The 22,935-nt window shown below is 45.1% G+C and overlaps 1 protein-coding gene across 1 annotated transcript in view; it reads left to right on the top strand.

The window, feature by feature from the left end:
* The first annotated feature begins 572 nt into the window (after window positions 1-572).
* Window positions 573-22,935, top strand: part of hectd1 (HECT domain containing 1) — a 72,926-nt gene continuing 50,563 nt past the window's right edge. The window contains 13 exon segments of the mRNA XM_047393193.1: window positions 573-810; window positions 3,208-3,367; window positions 3,680-3,828; window positions 3,919-4,153; window positions 6,023-6,250; window positions 6,338-6,619; window positions 6,713-6,983; window positions 8,888-8,964; window positions 9,358-9,456; window positions 9,615-9,729; window positions 16,426-16,600; window positions 16,836-16,974; window positions 18,097-18,267. Coding sequence (XP_047249149.1) covers window positions 3,689-3,828; window positions 3,919-4,153; window positions 6,023-6,250; window positions 6,338-6,619; window positions 6,713-6,983; window positions 8,888-8,964; window positions 9,358-9,456; window positions 9,615-9,729; window positions 16,426-16,600; window positions 16,836-16,974; window positions 18,097-18,267 — 1,932 coding nt within the window. The 5' untranslated portion in view covers window positions 573-810; window positions 3,208-3,367; window positions 3,680-3,688.

Raw genomic sequence — 22,935 nt, 5'->3', positions numbered from 1 at the left:
TCCAGCAGCCTATGGGCGAGAGGCAGGGTACACCCTGGACAGGTCGCCAGTCCATCACAGGGCAACACACAAACAACCACGCACACACTCATTCATACACCTAAGGGCAATTTAGAGTTACCAATTAACCTAACAGGCATGTCTGGACTGTGGGAGGAAGCCGGAGTACCCGGTGAGAACCCACGCATGCACAGGGAGAACTTCTTTGTCGGTGATGTTATGTTTTTGGTATTTTGAATAATTGTTTTAAGAAATATAAAAGAAAATCAAAAATTGTACTCATCTCTTTATGATCACAAACAAGAAAATATGGCAATTTTTTATTTAATATTTAATATTTTAGAATGTTTATCAAATAACCACTGATTTCGTTGTTCGGTGCTGGTATTTAATGTGAAAACCCCCTTGCCAAAACATGCCATACCCATGCACGGATCAATGATCTATGTTTTAACAGAGGCTACAGTGGTTAAGGTAATTACTTCAGTAAAATCTTTCCGATAGAGGATATTTTTATATTTCCGAGCTCTGCGGTGACCCTGAACGCCACAGACTTAACTCGGCTTTTGCGTTCAATCGGGTCAACTAAGCGCTGTTTACCAGCCGCCGACCCTGTCACTCTGTTTTGTGACCCACTGAGGAGGAATGGGCGCTCCTTGATTTCACCTCTGACATCGGTGATTATAACTGGTCTGAACGTAGTTATCTGCGTGCGAAGGACAGTTATACAAACAGCTGGGTTACGCTTCTTTTAACCAAGAAAAACTTCACCCCGAAACTGAGAAGGAGCCCGGGCCTGTGTCGCTTACGGTGAGTGCCCGCTGCTGCGGTGCGGCCTCTGAGCTCTCTTGGAACTCGAGACTCGCGGCTTGTAAATGCAATGTTAGGCCCCGGCTGTTACTGGCCTATTTGAGGGGACAATATTGGTATAAATTAACGGCCAGAAAACCGCCGAGGCGTGTGTGTTTATGTGACACGGAGAAGCCGGGATTCAGCCGTAATATTAAAAGCTGTAATCAATTTACCGTGATCCAGATTAGCTGCGACATGCTACCTAATGCTAACCGGATAACAGTAGCTAACATGCAACAGTACTGGAAGAGTCCTTGTTTACGATATTTCTTTGGAGGACCTGTTTGTTTCAACAACGTGACAAATGCATTTGGTTAACAAGGAAGTTATGTGTAAAGCTAACTGTGAATGATTCGTTTTAAAACTTTTGGATATGTCCTAAGAAATAATCAGGGTAATTATGCTACGTTAGCTTTGTCAAATATGGCTGCGCCTCCCTGTTAAAATCCGCATAAAGTGTTCGTCCTTTTCGCAGTTGACAATTTAGATGTCACACGCGACGTCGCAGATGGAATTGCGTAGTAAAGCTGAGGATGTTTTTTTATGTGCTTGGTTGGCAAATCTCCGACTTATTACTAACAGCTCTGGTAGTGACTGTCTCATAGTGCCAACAGTGATCAGAACTAACAATGTAGTGAGTATGATCATGCTGTCGGAAAACTGCATGGTAAAAGACCTGACTAATCCGTTCAGCTTTACATTTATTATTTCTGAAATAAGTCTCTACCTTTGTGTTCAGCTAAATGATTGTTTTGATACAATGCCCCAAACATCACAGCTCTTTAATTCAGTTCAGTTTATTTCATGCCAGTTTACAACAAAACTCCCAAATCTAAAGATGCATTGTAGGACAAAACGGGTCAGTTTCATCTGCAGATGAGTATGTACCAGTCGATTTAGTTCAATCTGATACACTGAGATTCAAATCCAGATTCAATTAAATGTATATATTGTTACATTGCGTAAAGCCAATTAGTAAAAACTTGCCTCTTTAAAGATACCAGCAGATTGCACACAATCTGCTTGATGCAATCACACTTCCTGAGCAAGCACAGGAAGCCGGTGGAGAGGAATCACCTTCTTTTAACTGGACAAAACTTCCAGCAGAACAAGACTCGGAATGAAGAACCATCTGCTTTAATTAGATGTAATTAGATGGGAGGTCACGAAATGCAGCAAACACTAAAGTGCTGGGTTTACCCGGTTTTCTGTGAAATGGAGTAACAGAGAGAAAATACAAAGTTAATAGTCATATTTACAAATAATGAATACATTAAGAGCCAATAGAGTAAGCACCGTAGAGGTCATATTTCCTCTTCATACTAAATGAGCATAACTACAGGTATGGTTCAGGGTAACTTTAGTCATTCATAGGGGACAGTTTTAAGGCCTAAAATTAAACAGGGTGTCTGGCACACAGATAAAATCTGGAAGCTGGTTCCACAGGAGAGGAACCTGGTAACTGAAAGCACTGTCTCCCATTCTGTCTTTAAGCTGTAGGAACCACCAGTAAAGCTGCAGACTCTCTTGGGAACATACGGAAAAATGTGTTCTTTAAGATTAAATGGACCTTGGTCATTCACAGTTTTATATGTAAGGAGTATAATTTTAGGTCAGTTGGATTTAACTGGATGTTAATGAAGAGAAGCATCCTGCTGCAAAAGCTGCAGCTTTTGGGTGTGTTCAGTTTGCCTTGAATCTCGGAATAATGACACATTCGAGCAGAGCACCTTCTGGTTGCAAGTTTGTTCTGTACACATAGCAGCTGTATTAATTTGGAACACTTGGTTGGCCATAGCCCTCCAACCTAGGAAGTGCCCAAATTCCTAACTGCTTTTGTGTTCTAGTAGAGTTTACCAACTTGGAGCTAGGAAGTTCTGACCTCTGAGAAATGTCATGATTAGCTGGAGTTGGTAACTTCCAGCTACAGTATCATGGACATTTGAGGTTGGTATTTCAGCTGGCATTAAACTCTATAGTTGGCATCTCCTTTTGGTGTAGCCGAATGTTTACAATCACTGGAGAATCAAACTGTTCCCTTCTGCTGTGTCAATTTCCGCACCTTTTTTGTTGGGGTTGCAAAGAAACACACAAAAGCACTCGGAGCCGTTTTATAATTCAATACTAATCGTATTTGCATCTGAAATTACCATTAAGGATCAGCTATATACAAGCACCTAGCTGTGTTCAAAATGGAAGAGGCCCTTGAAATTATTAAATAAATATTTTTGTAAAAACCCTCTCACCATGCTTGAAATCAAAGAAAAACGGGGACTCTCGTTACTGATTTGTTTTTGTTTTTTTTCCTGCTGTCAAGCCTCTTAACTTTCTGCTGCTCTACTCTGTTGTCTGCAGATATCCTGTTCCCGAAACCTCATTTAGAATAAGGAACCACCGACACACACATATTCCAGTCTCCTTCCATTCAGTGGATTTGAATGAGTAACAAACAGCATCACACCTGAGAGCAGTGATTGGTCACTGAACCGGACAGGGCAGCTAACGGGGGATTCAGGTGAGACTTGATGGAAATGCCTTTAAAATATATTTGAGTCCTCTAAAATGACTATTTCTAACGCTAATCATCATTCAGTAACTTGAGTTTCCACACAAGTTACTGAATCATCATTCAGTAACTTGTGTGGAAACTCCATTAAGGGGAAAGATCCATGCTAAGTTGAAAAACAATTAATTTGGAGTTCTACATTGAAATATCTTTTAGTACCGTCAATGATTATGCTACCGAAAATGACCCAATGTGAGTTGGGTTGAATATACTTTGTTGCTTTTTCATTCACAAGGGATTATCTGTTGCTCTTTCCCTAAGCTAGCCATCATGGCGGATGTGGACCCAGACACCTTGCTGGAGTGGCTACAGATGGGTCAGGGTGATGAGCGAGACATGCAGCTCATCGCCCTGGAACAGCTATGCATGCTGCTGCTTATGTCGGACAATGTTGACCGCTGCTTTGAGACGTAAGACTTCATTGTTATGACCCAGTTGTTGTAGTCAAACGTGTATGTGTGAGCTGGTGGCTCAGACCACTCTCTCCTTCTGTCCGTCAGATGTCCTCCTCGGACATTCCTACCAGCACTCTGTAAGATCTTCCTGGATGAGAGTGCACCAGACAATGTGCTGGAGGTAACGGCCCGAGCAATCACTTACTACCTGGATGTATCAGCAGAGTGTACCAGAAGGATCGTGGGGGTTGATGGAGCCATCAAGGCCCTGTGTAACCGCTTGGTGGTGGTTGAGCTCAACAACAGGACAAGCAGAGACCTGGCTGAGCAGTGTGTGAAGGTAATAAGACCTGTTTTCAAAAATGACCATTTTTATAACTGCATCCTTTGGGGATGAAGTTAGATTGTGAATTATTAGATCTGCCAAATCAGAGATGACAGTCGTCTTTAGGCCACATTCTGTCCCTTGCCATTCTATCTTCTTGCGAAGACATCCCATTCACACTCTAGTACAGGTGTAATGGGACCCCAGCTACAACATTTGGCAATATTAAAACACCGCAATATTTCTTGCAAAGTGCTCCCTGGCTGTGGTCAGTAAGACTTCCTCTGGTGAAGTAAGTGTACTTATGGGCTCTAGATATGAAGGTGTGTGCTTTAAGCTTAACGGCTTGTATCTATGTGTTAAATGACTCTTACTTGAAGTAAGAAGCAAAGTAGTTATTGAGTCGCCTGTTGTGAGACAGAGTCGGCTAATAAACCCTTGTGGTTGGTTTGTCCGATAACGTTCGGTTAAACAAGCACCAGTGAAGATGGTTCATCCAGCAGCGTCTCTGCCATCCAGTAGATTAAGAAACGGAGACAGAGTGAATTGACAATAGCTAAAGAATCTGGACGCTCTGTGAGAACACTGCCACTGGCTAACCAGCAGTTGCTAACAAAACTAAACGTAGCATTTTCTTCATAGCTTTCTATCGACTGTATAAGATAAAGGGCTATTTCACTGTTTTATTTCATTTTGCTTTATTCTATTTTTGGAAACAAAATCCAGTTCATTTTTATATAGCACCAACTCGCAGGTGAGGAGAAAAATGCTTCTTCTTTATATACAAAAGTGTATAATCAGTTCAGTCCAATCACAGACAGATTCACATTCAGTTACATTCCAGTTCCATCCAAGTTATAATGCAGTGCAGTCAAATTCAGCTCATTGAGGCAGTTGGCAAACAATCCTTGTAAGGAAGCCCAGCTGATTCTATCAAGTCACTGACTTTACAGCAATTCCTCTTCCAAGCTGGTGGCAGCAGTCGAAAGGAATTACCTTCTCCTATCCGGAAGAGACCAGCAGCAGAACCTGTCTCAGTATGAGCGACCATCTGTTGCAACAGAATGGGGTCTAGAAGATCCCATTTGCGTTTGACTTTTGCGTGAATCGGTACCGATGGAATGTGGTTGGTACCTATAAAAATGCCAAATTTGATACCCATCCTTACCCAGTACTATTATTTCTCGTGAGCTGGGTCTGCTGTTACACTTCTGGATTTAACCCATATTAATGCAAATTTGCATGAATACATCACCGGAAACATTCATAGAGATGTAGAAGTGCTGCAAAAACCTTTAAATCCCTGTTTAGGTGGAAGGTCACCTAGAACTGTTTCCCAATGGATGCATCAAAGACTAGTTGGTTAACACAGGATCAGTCTGTCAGTTTTACAGGTATTACTGTAGGCGACTGTGACTCGGTGAGAATAGTGGTTGTCTTGTAATCCGAGGGTTGTGGGTTCGACTCCAGCTTCCTCCTGCCACATGTCGATGTGCCCCTGGGCACTTAATGTCCAATTGCCTACCGAACTGCGTATTGGTGTATGAATGTGTGCGTGTTAGTAAGTGCGTCTGGGTGAATGTGGCTCTAGTGTAAGCTTTGAGTGGTCTGTATGACTGGAAAGGCACTATATAAGTTCAGTCCATTTACCATTTACTGTGTTGTGCCTTTAAATGATTGAGGGGTGATATAAACCTTAGGCAACCTGTGACCTTTTGTTAAATGTATCCCACCTTGGATGGAATCATAGAGAACAGCAATGTAGAAAATGCATAGCTGGGTTTCTGTTCTTCAGTTGTGAGAAAGCAACTCTGTTGTTTCCTGAGGGTACTTAGAAACTGTTTTAGTGTATTTTTGTTTCTGAACACAAGTAACTCTGTGCAGGTGTTGGAGTTGATCTGTACCAGAGAGTCTGGGGCTGTCTTTGAGGCTGGTGGTCTAAACTGTGTGCTAAGCTTCATAAGAGACAGTGGCCATCTTGTCCACAAAGACACGCTCCACTCTGCCATGGCCGTTGTGTCTCGCCTGTGCAGCAAGATGGAGCCTCAAGACTCATCTCTGGAGACTTGTGTTGAGTCTTTGTCTAGTCTCCTCAAACATGAAGACCACCAGGTAAACATGGCAGACAGTTGCAAATAAAATCCCTAAATGAGGTGTTGGCCACATCTGGTTGTAACTTGACAAGTTTATTTCCTTCAGGTTTCAGATGGCGCTCTGCGCTGCTTTGCCTCACTGGCTGATCGGTTCACTCGAAGAGGAGTTGACCCTGCTCCTTTAGCTAAACACGGCCTGACAGAGGAACTGCTGTCCCGTATGGCAGCCGCCGGTGGCACTGTGTCAGGCTCTTCCTCATCCTGTAAACCAGGTCGGCCTTCCACAGGCGCAACCCCCTCTGCCGCTGATTCCAAACTAAGTAACCAGGTGTCAACCATCGTCAGCCTGCTGTCCACACTCTGTAGAGGGTCACCGCTCGTCACACACGTAGGTCGACATAATTTATCCAATGCTTGTATAGGAAAGAAAGTGTGTGTTGAGAATCTGCAAGGTGCATGCTAACTTTCATTATGTGTTCAGGACTTGCTGCGGTCAGCCCTACCAGACTCCATGGAGTCTGCACTGGGTGGAGATGAGAGATGTGTGCTTGATACAATGCGGCTGGTGGATCTCCTTCTGGTGCTCCTGTTTGAGGGACGGAAGGCTTTACCAAAGTCCACAGCAGGATCAGCGGGCCGGATCCCTGGACTGCGACGTCTTGACAGCTCTGGAGAGCGATCCCACCGACAGCTCATTGACTGTATTCGCAGCAAGGACACTGATGCTCTAATCGATGCCATCGATACAGGAGGTGAGAAGGCAGACACTTAGAGCTATATTTTTTCATGGATGGGTTTTCATATTAGCTCAACTTTAAACTCTTATGCAGTTAGGTTAGCAGGCTGCTAACTGACCATATTCACAACTAACAGTCCATCTTAAATGAACGAATAAGATTGCAATGCTTTGCATAAAAAAGTCATACTCATTATGATTAATCAATCAGCAGCCCCCTCCCCCATCGCACTGACATAACAATGCTAATATTATGGAAAGGGGATCAATGAATTGTCCTTCTGGAAGATGAACCTCTACCTCAGTTTCAAGGCTGTATTGTACTGGTTTTGTTCCAGACTTGCCCTGTATGTAGTTCCATCCAGCTACCTATCAACGTCGCTCTTCAGGGTAAGGTGCAGTGTTTTTCCCTCACTTAAGCAGCGAGGCATCTAGGTCAAAGAGTTGCATCTTGATCCCATCTGACCAGAACACCTTCAATGTTTTCTGTGTCACCTACAGGTCCTTCTCAAAAAATTAGCATATTGTGATAAAGTTCATTATTTTCTATAATGTAATGATGAAAATTTAACATTCATATATTTTAGATTCATTGCACACTAACTGAAATATTTCAGGTCTTTTATTGTCTTAATACGGATGATTTTGGCATACAGCTCATGAAAACCCAAAATTCCTATCTCACAAAATTAGCATATTTCATCCGACCAATAAAAGAAAAGTGTTTTTAATACAAAAAACGTCAACCTTCAAATAATCATGTACAGTTATGCACTCCATACTTGGTCGGGAATCCTTTTGCAGAAATGACTGCTTCAATGCGGCGTGGCATGGAGGCAATCAGCCTGTGGCACTGCTGAGGTCTTATGGAGGCCCAGGATGCTTCGATAGCGGCCTTTAGCTCATCCAGAGTGTTGGGTCTTGAGTCTCTCAACATTCTCTTCACAATATCCCACAGATTCTCTATGGGGTTCAGGTCAGGAGAATTGGCAGGCCAATTAAGCACAGTGATACCATGGTCAGTAAACCATTTACCAGTGGTTTTGGCACTGTGAGCAGGTGCCAGGTCGTGCTGAAAAATGAAATCTTCCCACTGAGGTGCCTTGATACAGCACTCTGGGAACAGCCTATTTGTTCAGAAATGTCTTTCTGTGTCTTACCCTCTTGCTTGAGGGTGTCAATAGTGGCCTTCTGGACCGCAGTCAGGTCGGCAGTCTTACCCATGATTGGGGTTTGGAGTGATGAACCAGGCTGGGAGTTTTAAAGGCCTCAGGAATCTTTTGCAGGTGTTTAGAGTTAACTCGTTGATTCAGATGATTAGGTTCATAGCTCGTTTAGAGACCCTTTTAATGATATGCTAATTTTGTGAGATAGGAATTTTGGGTTTTCATGAGCTGTATGCCAAAATCATCCGTATTAAGACAATAAAAGACCTGAAATATTTCAGTTAGTGTGCAATGAATCTAAAATATATGAATGTTAAATTTTCATCATGACATTATGGAAAATAATGAACTTTATCACAATATGCAAATGTTTTGAGAAGGACCTGTACATGGTTTGTAGCACACTTCTTGCTTCCTCTTGACATTGGCTTTCATTTTGCCAATCTTTATAAAGGAGACTCCATAGAGCTCAGCATCTCAGCTTGGAATATTGTTGTAGAACCCAACTCTGCCTCAAACTTTCTCCCTCACCTCTCTGCTATGATGCTGTTTGTTCACAAAGGTTCTTTAACAAACCTCTGAGACCCTCACAGAACAACTGCAGTTATACTGGGATTAGATTCCACACACAGGTGGACTCTAGCAATGGCTTCTTTTATTATTTTTATTATTCCATGACGACTGTTTCAGGATTTGTGAAAATGTTCAGTAGAGTTTTTATTGACCAGTTATCATTAAATGTGTTCTCTCACAGCTTTTGAAGTAAACTTCATGGATGATGTCGGACAGACGCTGCTCAACTGGGCTTCAGCTTTTGGCACCCAGGAAATGGTAAAGAAAAACAAATATGGGAGCAAAGGGTTTCCTGAGAAATGGTTTTTACAAACATGCTAAAATCATTGAGCAGAATCTGTTAAACCGCTGAAGTGCTGTTTCGCAAAGGATGACGTCTAATAACATGGTGATCCCGCTTAATGTGGAAAAAATGTACATCTGTCACATTTAGTTAATGACATACCTCTCTCATTCACCCAGTCCTCTCCTTGAGGGACATTTTCCTAAAACAGTTCTCCATGGTTGGTAAAGTACTTTCTGAGGAAGTTGCTCTGGTAATGAGGACTTCAGAGATGAAGGCTCTTTACACAATGTACATTCAGTATAATCATGGATTCATGTCTTTTCAACAAGAACACGTGTTGACGTAATCTATGCTTGTTGTTCCAGGTGGAGTTTTTATGTGAGAGGGGCGCAGATGTCAACAGAGGTCAGAGGTCATCCTCTCTACACTATGCTGCATGCTTTGGACGCCCACAGGTTGCCAAGGTAAAGTGGAGGAACTGAATACCATCAGTTCATCATGTTTGATATGATTCAAACATGCAGGCATATTTGATCAGCCTTTTCTCTGGCATCACAAATTAATTTCCAAAACATTTGAGCATGGTTGTGGGTTTTGCTTTCATATGTATGTTTCATGTCAGACTTTGCTGCGGCACGGAGCCAACCCAGACCTGAGGGATGAGGATGGAAAGACCCCTCTGGACAAAGCCAGAGAGAGAGGACACAGTGAAGTAGTTGCCATCCTACAATCACCTGGTAAGTTCAAGCCATAACCATTCCTTTAGTTTAGGGCTTCAGTTAACCATTATTTTGCTGATCAATTAATCTGCCGACTATATTTTTGATGAATAATCAGATAGTAGAGATTTTTTACAGAATTTGAACCATGTGAAGCTAAACCTATTTCACTTGAGGAGTTCTGGATAAAGAATATTTACAGAGAAAAAATGTTCTCTTTCAACATTTGTTTCGGTATCTCACTATGGGACACGCCTCCAGCGCCTGTCCCCCAGAAGATCTATTACATTACGCCAGTCTTGACTGGCAGGCGGAAGTGACGTCCGCTCCCATGGGAGGACTTCCTCCCAGTATAAAAGTCGACGTCACGTAGGTGATCTTCAGTCTAACACCTCTTCTCGCTCCCAGAAGCACCTCTCAGACGGTCATTACAGTAACTTGAGCTAGCTTAACTGTTCACAGAGCGAGTTAACAACTCGGTCGCCGAGCGCTTCTCAATAACTGTGCTCGACTGTTCTGAGTCCCTTTCAACGCTGGTCTGTCGCCAAACAGCAGCGCTGCAACTGGTCACCAAACTAGCTGCAACCTTAACGGAGCTTACGAAGTTGTGTAACTTGCACTCGTTCTCACCATGAACAGAGTTAAGCCACCATCTAGAACCTGCACATGTGGCAATCTCATAGCTGGGGCAGATACCCACTCTGTCTGCGCTTCGTGTCTGGGGCTGCAACATGCCCAGGACGCGTTGGCGTCACCGGCGAGCTGCGAGCACTGTGCACGGCTCTCCCTTAAGTCTTGTCGGCGCAGGCTAGCACGCCAAGCTAGCCTGTCGGAGGTTGATCCTATGATGGGGGTAGCCAATCCCCCGCCACCGGAGCTTCCTGGTACTGATGAGAGAGAGCCCACTTTGGCTGGAGCCAGTTGGGGTGATCAGCTCGACGCTGTCGCGCCACTGACTGACCCAGAGGAAGACGAGGCCGCACTTCCAGGTTTCAATACTCTTGCTAATGCCAAGTCCGAATCTGAAATGGAGTCCATCAGTCTCGGGTCTGACGACGATGAGCTTATGCCATCCAGTTGGTTGCAAAGCCCTCGGTGACGGATGACACCAGCCGCTGCGGTTCCCCAAACCCGACGGCAACGGACCTGCATGATGTCTGCAGAAGGGCAGCAAAGAAGCTGGGCATCGAGTGGCCGGAAACCCTCACCGAAACTACCACATCTCGATATGAGGGGAAGCGGCTTCCGAGAGCCAAATCCTCCGGCAGACAGCTATTGCCGGTCTTTCCCGAGTGCCTCGAGGAAGCGACCCGGTCTTGGAGCAATCCTCTCACCGCCAAGAACCCCGCCCTGGGAGGGTCGGCGCTGGACTGGACGGGCATGGAGGCCAGCGGTTTTTCACATCTGCCTCCCGTAGAACCTCTGCTGGCATCTCACCGGCACCCATCGCAGAAGTCAGCCATGACAGCGGCAGGACCCACCCTTCCCTTCAAAGCTGACTCTTTTCAGTCCACTCTGAATGAGAAAAGCTACAAGGCGGTGGCTGCATCTGTTAAAGCCTTAAACGCTTCGTCTCTTCTCCTCGCTTACCAAGCGGAATTACAGGAGCAGATGACTGGCACACCGATGGCCGATTTGTGGGATGAGTTGTGCGTGGTGACAGACCTATACCTGCGTCTCCACAGAAGTGCTGTCCAAGCATCCGGGAGAGCCATGGCCCTGATGGTCACTCAGGAGAGAGCTAGATGGCTGAACCTCTCTAGCCTGTCTCAGAGGGAAAAGAACCAGCTCCTCGACACCCCCGTGGACCCGAAGAGCTTATTCGGACCCACTGAGGCAGCCATGCAAAAACGCTGTGAGGAAAAGAAGCGCTAAAGTTGTGTCTGCCCAGGAAAGCGCAACCTCCTCCCCCTCCAGCACCCCGTGTGCCGTTCGCTCAAGCGGCGGCTCGACCGGCCTACCGCATCCCCAAACGCCAGCCTCAGCCGCAGTCAGCAGACCGTGGGAAACAAACCGAGCTCAAAGGTGCTTGGGGAAGGAAGCCATTCGCTCCCCCGACAACGCCAGGGAACCAAGCGACCCCTTCCGCTACTGTGAGCGCAAAGAAAAAGAGGCGCGCTACCTAGGGAGCCGTCTTCGGGGTGGGAGAGCAGGATCTGCCAGACACCTGCACCTCCCCTACCAGGACACGTCCTGTCCCAGTTCGAGTTCAGAACGCCACGTTCAAGGCAACTCAAACGGCCTGCAGAGCCGACGTTGGAGCTCATCGTTCAGAGCCGATCGAAGTGGAGGAGGATCAAAGCCACCGAGAGCTCAGTGGAGCCGCAGCTGTGGCCAGAAAGCACACACCAGTGCACAAACACATGCTAGTGTCTAAAAACACGACCTTCCCCCTTCACAACATGTTCAATAAACTTGTTTTCTGGCACGCATCCAGGCCTGGAGCCGAGGGCGCAGCCACAACAAAAAAACATGAAAAATATGTTAAAAATAACACAAGGACAGGACATGGCCGTGCAGCTGCACATGAGGCCACGAGGGGGAGCTCTCGCTCCAGCTTTGGCACAGCGGCAGGCTGGAGCTCCCGCTCCACCCTTGCCACAGCTGCACATGAGGCCTCAAGGGGGAGCTCTCACTCTACCTCTAACACAGCAGGCTGTTTTTTCTGTGGAAGAAGCAGACCTGGGACGAGCGCAGCTGGCAGTTGTAGCGGAACAGCAGATCCCTCAGCCGGTGTTGTGCAGTGTTTACACGGAAGCACCTTTAGGTCCACTGGCAAACAACACTCAGCTGTGGCGAGCGTGTGGAGCGTCAAATTGGGTGATAAAGACTGTATCCCAGGGATACAGGCTCCAATTTGTGACAGCCCCACCCCGTTTCAAGGGCATAGTACAGTCATACGCCCGGGGAGAGTCCGCTCGCGTCCTGCAAGAGGAAATAATTTCCCTGCAGCACAAAAGAGCTGTCCGGCTGGTACCGCAGGAGCAAAGCAGAGACGGGTTTTACTCCAGATACTTTCTCGTGCCGAAAAGGGGCGGGGGTCTGCAACCGATATTGGATCTGCGGGCTCTGAACACATATCTGAGACGGTATTCGTTCAGGATGCTAACACACGCAGCTCTGATAAAGTTTGCGCGTCAAGGAGACTGGTTTGTCTCCATAGACTTGAAAGACGCATATTTCCATATCCCTATATACCCCCCTCACAGAAAATACCTCAGATTTGCGTTTCAGGGAGAGATATATGAGCCCACGTGTGTTCGTGAAATGCACCGAGGCAGCCATCGCGCCTCTGAGGGAAAGGGGAATGCGTCTGGTGACGTATATAGACGATTGGCTGATTGCAGCTCAGTCTTTAGAGGAGCTCAGGACGCATGCCGAGATGCTTACTTTACATCTGACAGCCCTGTGATTCACAATAAACTGGGAAAAGAGCATTTTAACCCCAGTACAAACAATCACCTTCATTGGCCTGTCCCTGAATTCAGTCGAGTTCAGAGCGCTCCTCAGCGGAACAAGTAAAAGCCTTTCAGGCTTGTCTGGCACTCTTTCGCAGAGGCACACAGGTGAAATTCAGGTTATGCCTCAGACTGCTGGGTCTGATGGCGTCTGCGCTGGCGGTCATCACCCTCGGCCGTCTACACATGCGCCCGTTTCAAAGGTGGGTGGCGTCACTCAGCTTGAGCCCCACACGCCATGCTCACCGCAGCGTCCTGGTTTCTCTCATATGTGCACGCGCGCCAAGCCCGTGGAAGTGTCCCGGTTTTCTCAACACAGGCGTTACCATGGGAACCATCCTGACGAGGAAGGTAATTACCACAGATGCCTCGCTGACAGGCTGGGGAGCCACTCACGAGGGGATGATGGTAAACAGCGTTTGGAGTCCACAGACAGCTCACATAAATTGTCTGGAACTCCTGGCCGTGATGCTGGCACTGAGACACTTTCTGCCCTTTATCAAAGGGCACCATGTTTTGGTCAGAACGGACAACACAACAGTGGTTGCTTACATCAACAGACAGGGGGGTCTGCGCTCACGTCATTTACACGAGCTGGCATACAGCGACTCACGTGCCAGGGGTAATGAACAGAGGCGCGGATCTGCTGTCAAGGGGCAATCCCCGCTACAAAGAGTGGAAACTCCACAGCGAGGTGATGACCCAGATATGGAAGAGGTACGGCCGAGCGGAGGTCGACCTCTTCGCATCAGGGGAAAATGCTCAGTGTCCGATGTTTTTCTCACTGACAGAGCAACAAGCTCCGCTTGGGCTGGATGCTCTAGCGCACAAATGGCTGCCGGCCCTACTGTACGCCTTTCCCCCGCTGGAACTGATCATTCCTACTCTCGCCAGGGTGCGAGAGGGAAAACACTCACTCATTCTGATAGCTCCCCGCTGGCCAGGGAAACATTGGCTAGCGGAGATTTTTCAGATGCTACACGGCGAGCCATGGCGGCTTCCCCTCCGCAGAGATCTCCTGACGCAGGCACGCGGAGAAATATTTAATCCGCATCCAGAGCGCATGGCCCTATGGGCCTGGCCTGTGAGGGGTTAAATCTGGCTGCCAGTGGGCTTCCCCAGAGCGTTATTGACACAATTCAAAATGCAAGGGCCGTTTCCACGCGTAACGTGTATGAGGGTAAATGGCAGGCATTCGTGGGTTGGTGCGCAAAACCTATGGTGAGCGTAATGCAAAGCCCTGTGTCGGATGTTTTAACTTTTCTGCAGGCACTGTTGGATAAAGGCTTGGCTTTTTCCACTGTGAAGGTGTACCTGGCTGCTATTTCAGCCTGTCACGTTGGCTTTGGTGACAAAACAGTGGGGCAGCACCGCCTGGTGTGTCAATTCATGAAAGGTGCACAACCGCTCCGTCCAGTGTCGAGGAGCCTCACTCCTTCATGGGATTTACCTATGGTACTCGATGCGTTTTTGCACAATGTTGACCGAATTATTGCTCTGCGTGGGTTGTTCTCATGTTTTAGAGTCTGTATACTCCAGTTAACAATTATTCGATTACTAAATTAGTCAATGATTATTTCATTAATCGAGTTGTTTCAGCCCGACTTTAGTTTAAATACCTCCTCTAAAGTGCAACCTTACCGTTGTTGTAGAGCTAAAATTCAATTTAGCTCGTTTATAAAGCGCCAATTCATTGCAAATGTCATCTCAAGCCACAGACAAGACAAACAGGTCCAGTCTATATACAGAAATATTCAATCAAGTCAGCCCAATCATGTAAACAGACTAGAAAACAGTTTCATACATTCCATTCTCGGTTTGATTATCTTAAGAGTAAATGAATAGTTTAACTTTCATGCAGTCTTTCACTCATCTTCGCTTGTTGCATCAAACGTTGTACAGACATGGACAGGGACCCCTGTAGAGCATGACCTAAACATATAGCATTGACATCATGCATACCATGTTCATCTGTTCTGCTGAATGAATGTGCATGTGAAAGTAACTGTGCTGAATAGAAGATTTCAGAAGTTTTAATGTGTAGAATGAGTTTCACTCTGTCTGGGGTAAAAATTCATTCAAAATATGGATCACTTATTGTTGAGGCAAGCAGGCGCAGCTGGAACGGGAGCTAACAGCAATTTGTTATCCCACAAATAAGGAGTGAAATTACAACAAAAGCAAAAGAAAGTGTAATATTTCCTCAGTGATTGAAAGTAAAAGTACTTTTTTCATGACTACAATAAAAATGTGTTTCTTTGGGGAGGACACTGCAGCCAACAGTGAAACGGCACAGAGAGAATAGACATTACAGCATGGTTGACCCTTTGCTGAGATGGTTTCATACCCCGTATACCACTCCAACACGCTCCCGTAGCGAGTCAGGAGTTGGAACTGCTCTTCCACTGCCCTTGCAGCGCTGGCTTTGAGCATCAACGAGTCAGCGCCTTGAGCTAGCTGCTCGAACTGATAAGGTTCAGGCCCGCTGGGTTCTATAAAGCCTCTTAACCTCCGGTGACGAGGGGGGTGAAAAGTCCCCGACCTCAAAAGATCTATATGTGGGGAAACTACCAGCGTCGCTCTGCTCACTCTCCATGATTCAATGTGAAATTAAGGTAGCTGCCACTTTCCCCTGTCCTCCTGACCAAACCCCCGCTTAACCCTCCACTCATCCCCACACTTGGCACCGCCAACTTTGGACGCATTTTTCAAAATTTGTCTGGGGCGGAGTTATTCTTTTACACGGGGTTTAGTTCCACATCAACCAGTTTGAATAATAAACTGAACATGTCTGTATTGTTTGATAACTGGAATCAATTGGAATGTAGGTAGCGCTTGAAATAGGTATGATTTGATTTAATTGACTTTGTAAAGTGCCTTGAGATCGTGTGTTGTGAACTGGCGCCATATAAATAAACTGAATTGAATTCCTTTAAAGGAAAATGTTTGCATAGTCAAAATAGGACTTGATGTGTTCTTGGACTCCATTGAAAATCTGTGTAAGAAGACACTGAGTGTTTTCTAGCTGTTGTGCACATTATCAAATGTCCTCATTTCACTTTTTTAGCTCATGTCTGTACTCCAGTTTGTTCATGATGACTAATTGATGCATGTGTCACATTTGCTTTATCCACCCATTTCTTTTATTTAGAAATTCCAATATATTCATAGTTTAATTAGATTGTTTGTCATTTTTACTGAGAAGTATAATCCAGATTAGAACCCATTAACTGACTTTCAGATGTTTCCTTTCCAGGGGACTGGATGTGTCCGATGAATAAGGCCGATGACAAGAGGAAGAAAGATGCCAGTAAGGAGGAGGAGGAGTGCACTGAACCCAAAGGAGATCCAGAAATGGCTCCCTACTACCTTAAGAGACTTCTGCCTGTTTTTGCACAAACCTTTCAGCAAACCATGCTGCCTTCTATTAGGTAAACTCATCCACACTACTGTGCACAGATTGCTTTTTGTTACATTAAGTTCAAAAACAAAACACAATTCTGGTAACCGTTGCTGACTCAACAAAATTTAAGAAAACGTCAACTTGGATCAGAATGTCTACCTTTGTTTTTCACCACCAAAATCCATGTGAAAGGACTTTAGACTGAGCATAATTAAGCACAAAGAGAAAATAAAATAACTGACTTTGTGTTTTGTACTTTTTAGGAAAGCAAGTCTGGCTTTGATCCGAAAGATGGTTCACTACAGCAGTGAAGTGCTGCTGAGGGAGGTGTGTGAGAGTGAGACCGGACATAACCTACCCACAGTCCTTGTGGAGATCACTGCCACTGTCCTTGACCAGGAGGTGAGCTACAGAAGAGCAGGGATTAAAGTGGCTCAGGCCTCTTAAACACCAGTGAGACTCGCCCTTAAGTTGCTGAACATGAGCTGCGGGAAACAGAGCAGTAAATAAAAATAAAAAAAACAAAAGAAACTTTCTGTCTCATTAAACCAGATTAACAATCCCTTCCCTTGAGTCATGCACAGACGAAACAAAATTAATCTATGCTCTAATGCTGCTCAGTTATGGAAATAATTGAAGTATTAATTTATTTTGTTTTGGAAAAGAAATCTATTTTTTTCCTCTTGGAGCATGGTGCATTACACTGATCGTCATCAATAGATTATCCTTTAGTAAACTAGACTGGAAATAAACATCAATATATTAAGAGAAGCATTTTTCTTTAGAAGAAATCAGAGTTACACTACAAAATCTAGAATACCAGACATTCACCCTAAGCTGCAAGCCATTAACACGGATTTTAGTAGTTTTGTTACATTATCTAATGTTGCATATTAGTCATTAGTTTGGTATGTTTTTGGTTAACCTACTGTAGGAATTTGCCCTATTCATGTCTATAAATATTTGGGTCCTTAAATAGTCTTAAAAACTTTTACATTTAGATCACTGAAGCTACAGAAGCTGGGTTAAAAAAAACAACTGGCTTTTGTAGGTCGGGTTGTGATTCTGATAACTGTGTTAATCCGGCACCTAATGTAAACTGTTCAGATTCCTAGTGTTCCTTTACAAGGAGCAGGAAGAGAGAGAGGACATAATGTTGTGCACACTTGGCACGTTATATTAGATTTACAGTTAATTGTTTTATGTTATTGGGAATGAAAGAAAAGATGTTTGTTTAGGAATCTGCAGTCAGTCCATCTGCGCTTATTACCTGTTTATATTTGACAGGTTTATTTAGCTCTGATTCTGGCCTATAATACTCATTGGACATCTTCTGATATCAACGCATACATTTATACTTGTTCATAATGAGCCACAGGTTATGTTTTTTTTACACCTTTTTTGTAAAATACTCAATAATTTCTCATGTCCTGATATATAAACCCTGTATAACTCACAGGCAGGTAATCCGCTATATAGACTCACAGATAATGTTTCTGGCCTGTCTTGCTTCATGTCTGTCAGGACGACGATGATGGTCACCTCCTGGCTCTGCAGATCATCAGGGATCTTGTCGATAAAGGTGGAGATGTTTTTCTCGACCAACTTGCTCGACTGGGGGTCATTAACAAGGTGTCAACTCTGGCTGGACCTGCATCTGATGATGAGAATGAAGATGAGGCAAAGCCTGAGAAGGTAGAGGGCAAACTTGGGAGGGCATCCCCAATGGCTTTAGATAAAGCACTTTCCTCTGATCCTTTGTCTACATTTGCTTCATCCAAGGAGCCTGGTGCTCATCTCAAAGAGCGGGCATATTCCCTTATAAAACTGTTTTGCTTGGACAACAAACCTCAAAAATTACTTTAAATTTTAGTTGAGTTCAATAATATTCAACCAAAATGAGCAGACCGGGATAATTGTTGACCTTATTAATGCTGATGCGTTCATTTAGTTAAAGAACATGAAAGCCTCTAAATGTCACGGGGAGAGCAACAAATGTAGTTGTAGAATACTGATTTGTCTTGGTTTAGACATACATTATCTAGTGTTGTGGCATCAAATGAAAGCATGTTTCACAGTTGGAAAAAGTAAGAGGTAAAATTAGATTTGTGTGTCAGTAACTGGACATACTCATAAGACCTAAGGTAATGCTATGGAGAGTGAATGCAGTTGTATTCAGAAGTTTCAAACCAGTCGTCTTGGACATAAATGTCACAAGTTATTGTTTTTTATTGAGCGGGGGTGTCATTGCTGTTCACCTGCAGGATGCTTCGCCACCAGGAGAAAGAACAGTAACAGCTGTTTCCACTCTGCCTCCAGATCTAGCAAAGTTTATCAAAGACAAGCTATCTCAGGTGTCTCAATAAAACTCGGTTAGATGATGAAAACAAAGTAAGACCTAATAGAGGCAGCCTGAGTATAATTTTTGTTATGTGTTCTGTTGCTGATTTTTTATTTTTATTTTTCAATGCGCATCAAAAACGCTGTACACCCGCATCAAAAACTGAGCAAAGTGTGAACGGACGCGCGTTCATGAAGCAGCGAGGAGAGACGCTGCTGTTTGGACTGGTGAAGCTTCAAAGTTTGCCTGAAGAAAGAACAATTTTATGAGGAGGTTGTTGTCAATAATAAGGACAAGGGCAGCGCAAAACTGCGGACTTTTGACCGCAGTAAAGTTAGTTTTAGGTTGAATATTAAAGTGCTCTGCCGATTCAGCCGTTTCATTCAAGGCAGACAGTCTGAATACAGAGAGCTGCTCCATCCTGCTGGTTCATTAGGACCGTCAATACACTTCCAAACCAACCACTGTTTCATAGTGGTGTTGTTTTGGGGGAAATGTTTATGTCTGAACAGCTAATTTAATGTGTGATCAGTTGGTTTAGCATGTTATTAAATACAGCGCTCTACTTGCCTAGGTCCTTTTTCTTTTCTTTCAGCCTTCATGCATGAACTATGATTTTTAAATTGTAAAAAGCTCCTTGTTTCATGATAAAATAAGTCACTACGTCATGGCGCTGAGCTTCTCCAAAAGGTCAGATTTCCAAACTCAAGGTTAGTGTGGAACACTAACCTTAGCTGATAATCATTCTTACACAAAATAAACACAAACACTGCCTCTTAATCTATGTGAAAATGTATTAAAGCAATAGTCCCTCTTGGGGACAACTTTCACCCAATGGGGGGTTTTCATTGGCGCCACTGAAGTCGCAGCCTCACTTCTGTATTTGTTTAGCCCAAATCCGGACAATTGGCCGCACAACAATTTTTTTTATTGCCACAACATAGGCAAAAATCCATGCTAAGTGCAATATTGCAATGGCAGCCTCGGAGCTTCGCTCTCTTTGTTTTTGTATTTTGTGTGTTTTTATGTTTTTCGAGCCACAGTTCTGTGGTGTCGGGCCACAATCCTGTGGTCTCATACAGTAGTAAGGAACTTCTCAACATCAGAGAGTCCTCTCTTGGTTTTTTTTCACCATCTTTCGCGGATCTGAGGTTCACTGAGCTCCTGGCGAGTGGAGCTGCGGCTCTATATGGGATTCTGCGCCAAAAACGGCGGAGGGGAAAGCGTGCTGGCGCGCTGGTAAAGCTCCGCAAAAGAGGACTTCGCACACCACTGCCTTCAATCCACCTGGCAAATGTCCGCTCTCTCAACAACAAGATGGACAAGCTGCTTCTTCTCACCGGTAAAAACACGGACGTCCGCGGATCAGCGGTTCTCTGCTTCACCGAGACATGGCTGAGTGAAAACATCCAGGACCGCGCACTGCTGATGCCGGACTTCCAGCTGCTCAGAGCGGATCGCAGCGCGGAGCTATCGGGGAAGAAGCGAGGTGGCGGAATCTGCTTTTATATAAATTAAAGTTGGTGCAGAGACGTAAAAGTGCTGGGAAAAACATGTAGCCCGGATCTGGAGTCATTTTCCATAATCTGTAAGCCGTTTTATTCACAGAGAGAGTTTTCCTCGTTTATAATAATCGGCTCATGTTTTCCACCGCATGGATGCACTTCTGCCACGGAAAAACATCTTGCTGAGCTGATTACAGACCTCGAGAAAAAATACACGGACTCTTTCATCATAATACTGGGAGATTTTAACAGCGCAAACCTCTCAAATGAACTCCCCAAATACAGACAGCATATTAAGTGTCCCACCAGAGACCAAAATACACTGGACCATTGTTACACAGCTTTAAAGGACTCATATCATGCTGTTACCAGGGCTGCTCTGGGTTTTTCGGATCATTATCTAATCCACCTCATCCCAACCTACATACAGAGACTAAGAGCTTCCAAACCCAAGGTTCACACTGTTAAGAAGTGGACTGAGGAATCAAAGCAGATGCTACAGGCCTGCTTTGAATGCACAGACTGGACTGTTTTTGAAACCTCAGCCACTGACCTAAACCAACTAACTGATGTGGTGACATCATACATCAGTTTCTGTGAGGACATGTGTGTGCAGACCAAGACCTTCTGCACCTTTGGGAACAATAAGCCATGGTTTACTCCACACCTCAGGAATCTGCGCAGGGAAAAGGAAGAAGCTCACAGCATTGGAGATTGGGCACGGTACAGGCAGGCCAGGAACAGACTAACAAAGGAGATCAAAGCAGCTAAGAGAAGCTATAGTGAGAAGCTTAAGAACAGCCTTTCTACTGGTGACACTTCAGCTGTATGGACTGGTCTGAGAAACCTGACTGCCTATAGGAGCCTCTCCACCCATCCTGAACAGAGTTGTCTCCTGGCCAACCGTCTGAATGGCTTCTACTGCTGACATGACAAGAAGCCATTCACACCTCAAATCATCCCCTCTACATCCCATTCAGGAACAAATTCCTCCCATAAAGCAACCAACCCCCCACCATCAGATCCTCTGCCTGCACTAAAGATCTCAGAGGAAGAGGTACACAGGCTCTTTCAGCGCATGAAAACAAAGAAAGCTGGAGGACCTGATAACGTCTCCCCATCATGTCTGAAAGCCTGCGCACATCAACTTGCTCCGATCTTCACAAGGATCTTCAACAAGTCACTGGAGAAATGTGAGGTCCCCTCCTGCCTCAAACGATCCACAATCATCCCGGTTCCCAAGAAACCCAATGACTACAGGCCTGTAGCCCTGACGTCTGTGGTCATGAAATCCTTTGAGCAGCTGGTGCTGAAGCACCTGAAAGACATCACAGGATGGACCCCCTGCAATTTGCTTACCGAGCAAACAGATTGGCAGATGATGCTGTTAACTTAGGTCTACACTTCATCCTGCAACACCTTGACCATCCAGGGACGTACGCCAGGATCCTGTTTGTAGACTTCAGCTCGGCCTTCATCACTATCATACCAGACATCCTCCACCAGAAGCTCACAGAGCTCAACGTCCCAGCTTCCACCTGTCAGTGGATCAACAGCTTCCTGATAGACCGACAGCAGCAGGTGAGACTGGGGAGCATCTTCTCCAGATCCAGATCAATAAGTACTGGTGCCCCCCAAGGGTGTGTTCTATCCCCACTCCTCTTCTCTCTGTACACAAATGACTGCATCTCATCGGACTCGTCTGTGAAACTCCTTAAGTTTGCAGACGACACCACTGTCATTAGACTGATCCAGGACGGTGATGAGTCTGCATACAGATAGCAGGTGGATCGGCTGGTACACTGGTGCGGTCAGAACTACCTTGAACTAAACCCACTCAAGACTGTGGAAATGGTGGTGGACTTTTGGAGAACACCACCCCCATACACCCCTCTCACCATCCTCAACAACACTGTATTGGCTGTGGACCACTTCAGATTCTTAGGAACCACCATCTCTGAGGACCTGAGATGGTCTTCGCACATAGACACTGTTCGAAAGAAGGCCCAGCAGAGACTGTACTTCCTGTGGCAATTCAAGAAGTTCAACCTTCCACAGGAGCTGTTGGTCATCTTCTACACTGCCATCATTCAGTCTGTCCTGTCTTCATCCATCTCAGTGTGGTTTGGCTCATCCACAAAACAGGACAGGTCCAGACTGCAACGAATAATCAGGACTGCAGAGAGAATAATCAGAGCTGACCTTCCCTCCATCCAGGACTTATACAGGTCTAGGGTCAAGAAAAGAGCTGCCAAAATCTCTGCAGACCCCACACACCCTGCACATAAACTGTTTAGACTTTTACCTTCAGGCCGCCGCTACAGAGCACTGTTTACTAAAACCAGCTGCCACAGAGACCGTTTCTTCCCCCAGGCTGTTTCTCTGTTGAACATTCAATAGAGTACAGAACAACAGCATACAGATGTTGCAAATGCACCTTTTCTATTAGATATATGTATATTGTACATTGTAAATTGTAAATTTGTATATTCTGTAATGCAGAATATTGCATTGTAC

This window comes from Girardinichthys multiradiatus, chromosome 19, assembly GCF_021462225.1.
Source record: "Girardinichthys multiradiatus isolate DD_20200921_A chromosome 19, DD_fGirMul_XY1, whole genome shotgun sequence".
NCBI classification, from domain to species: Eukaryota; Metazoa; Chordata; class Actinopteri; order Cyprinodontiformes; family Goodeidae; genus Girardinichthys; species Girardinichthys multiradiatus.
This window is presented reverse-complemented; position numbering and strand designations above follow the sequence as displayed.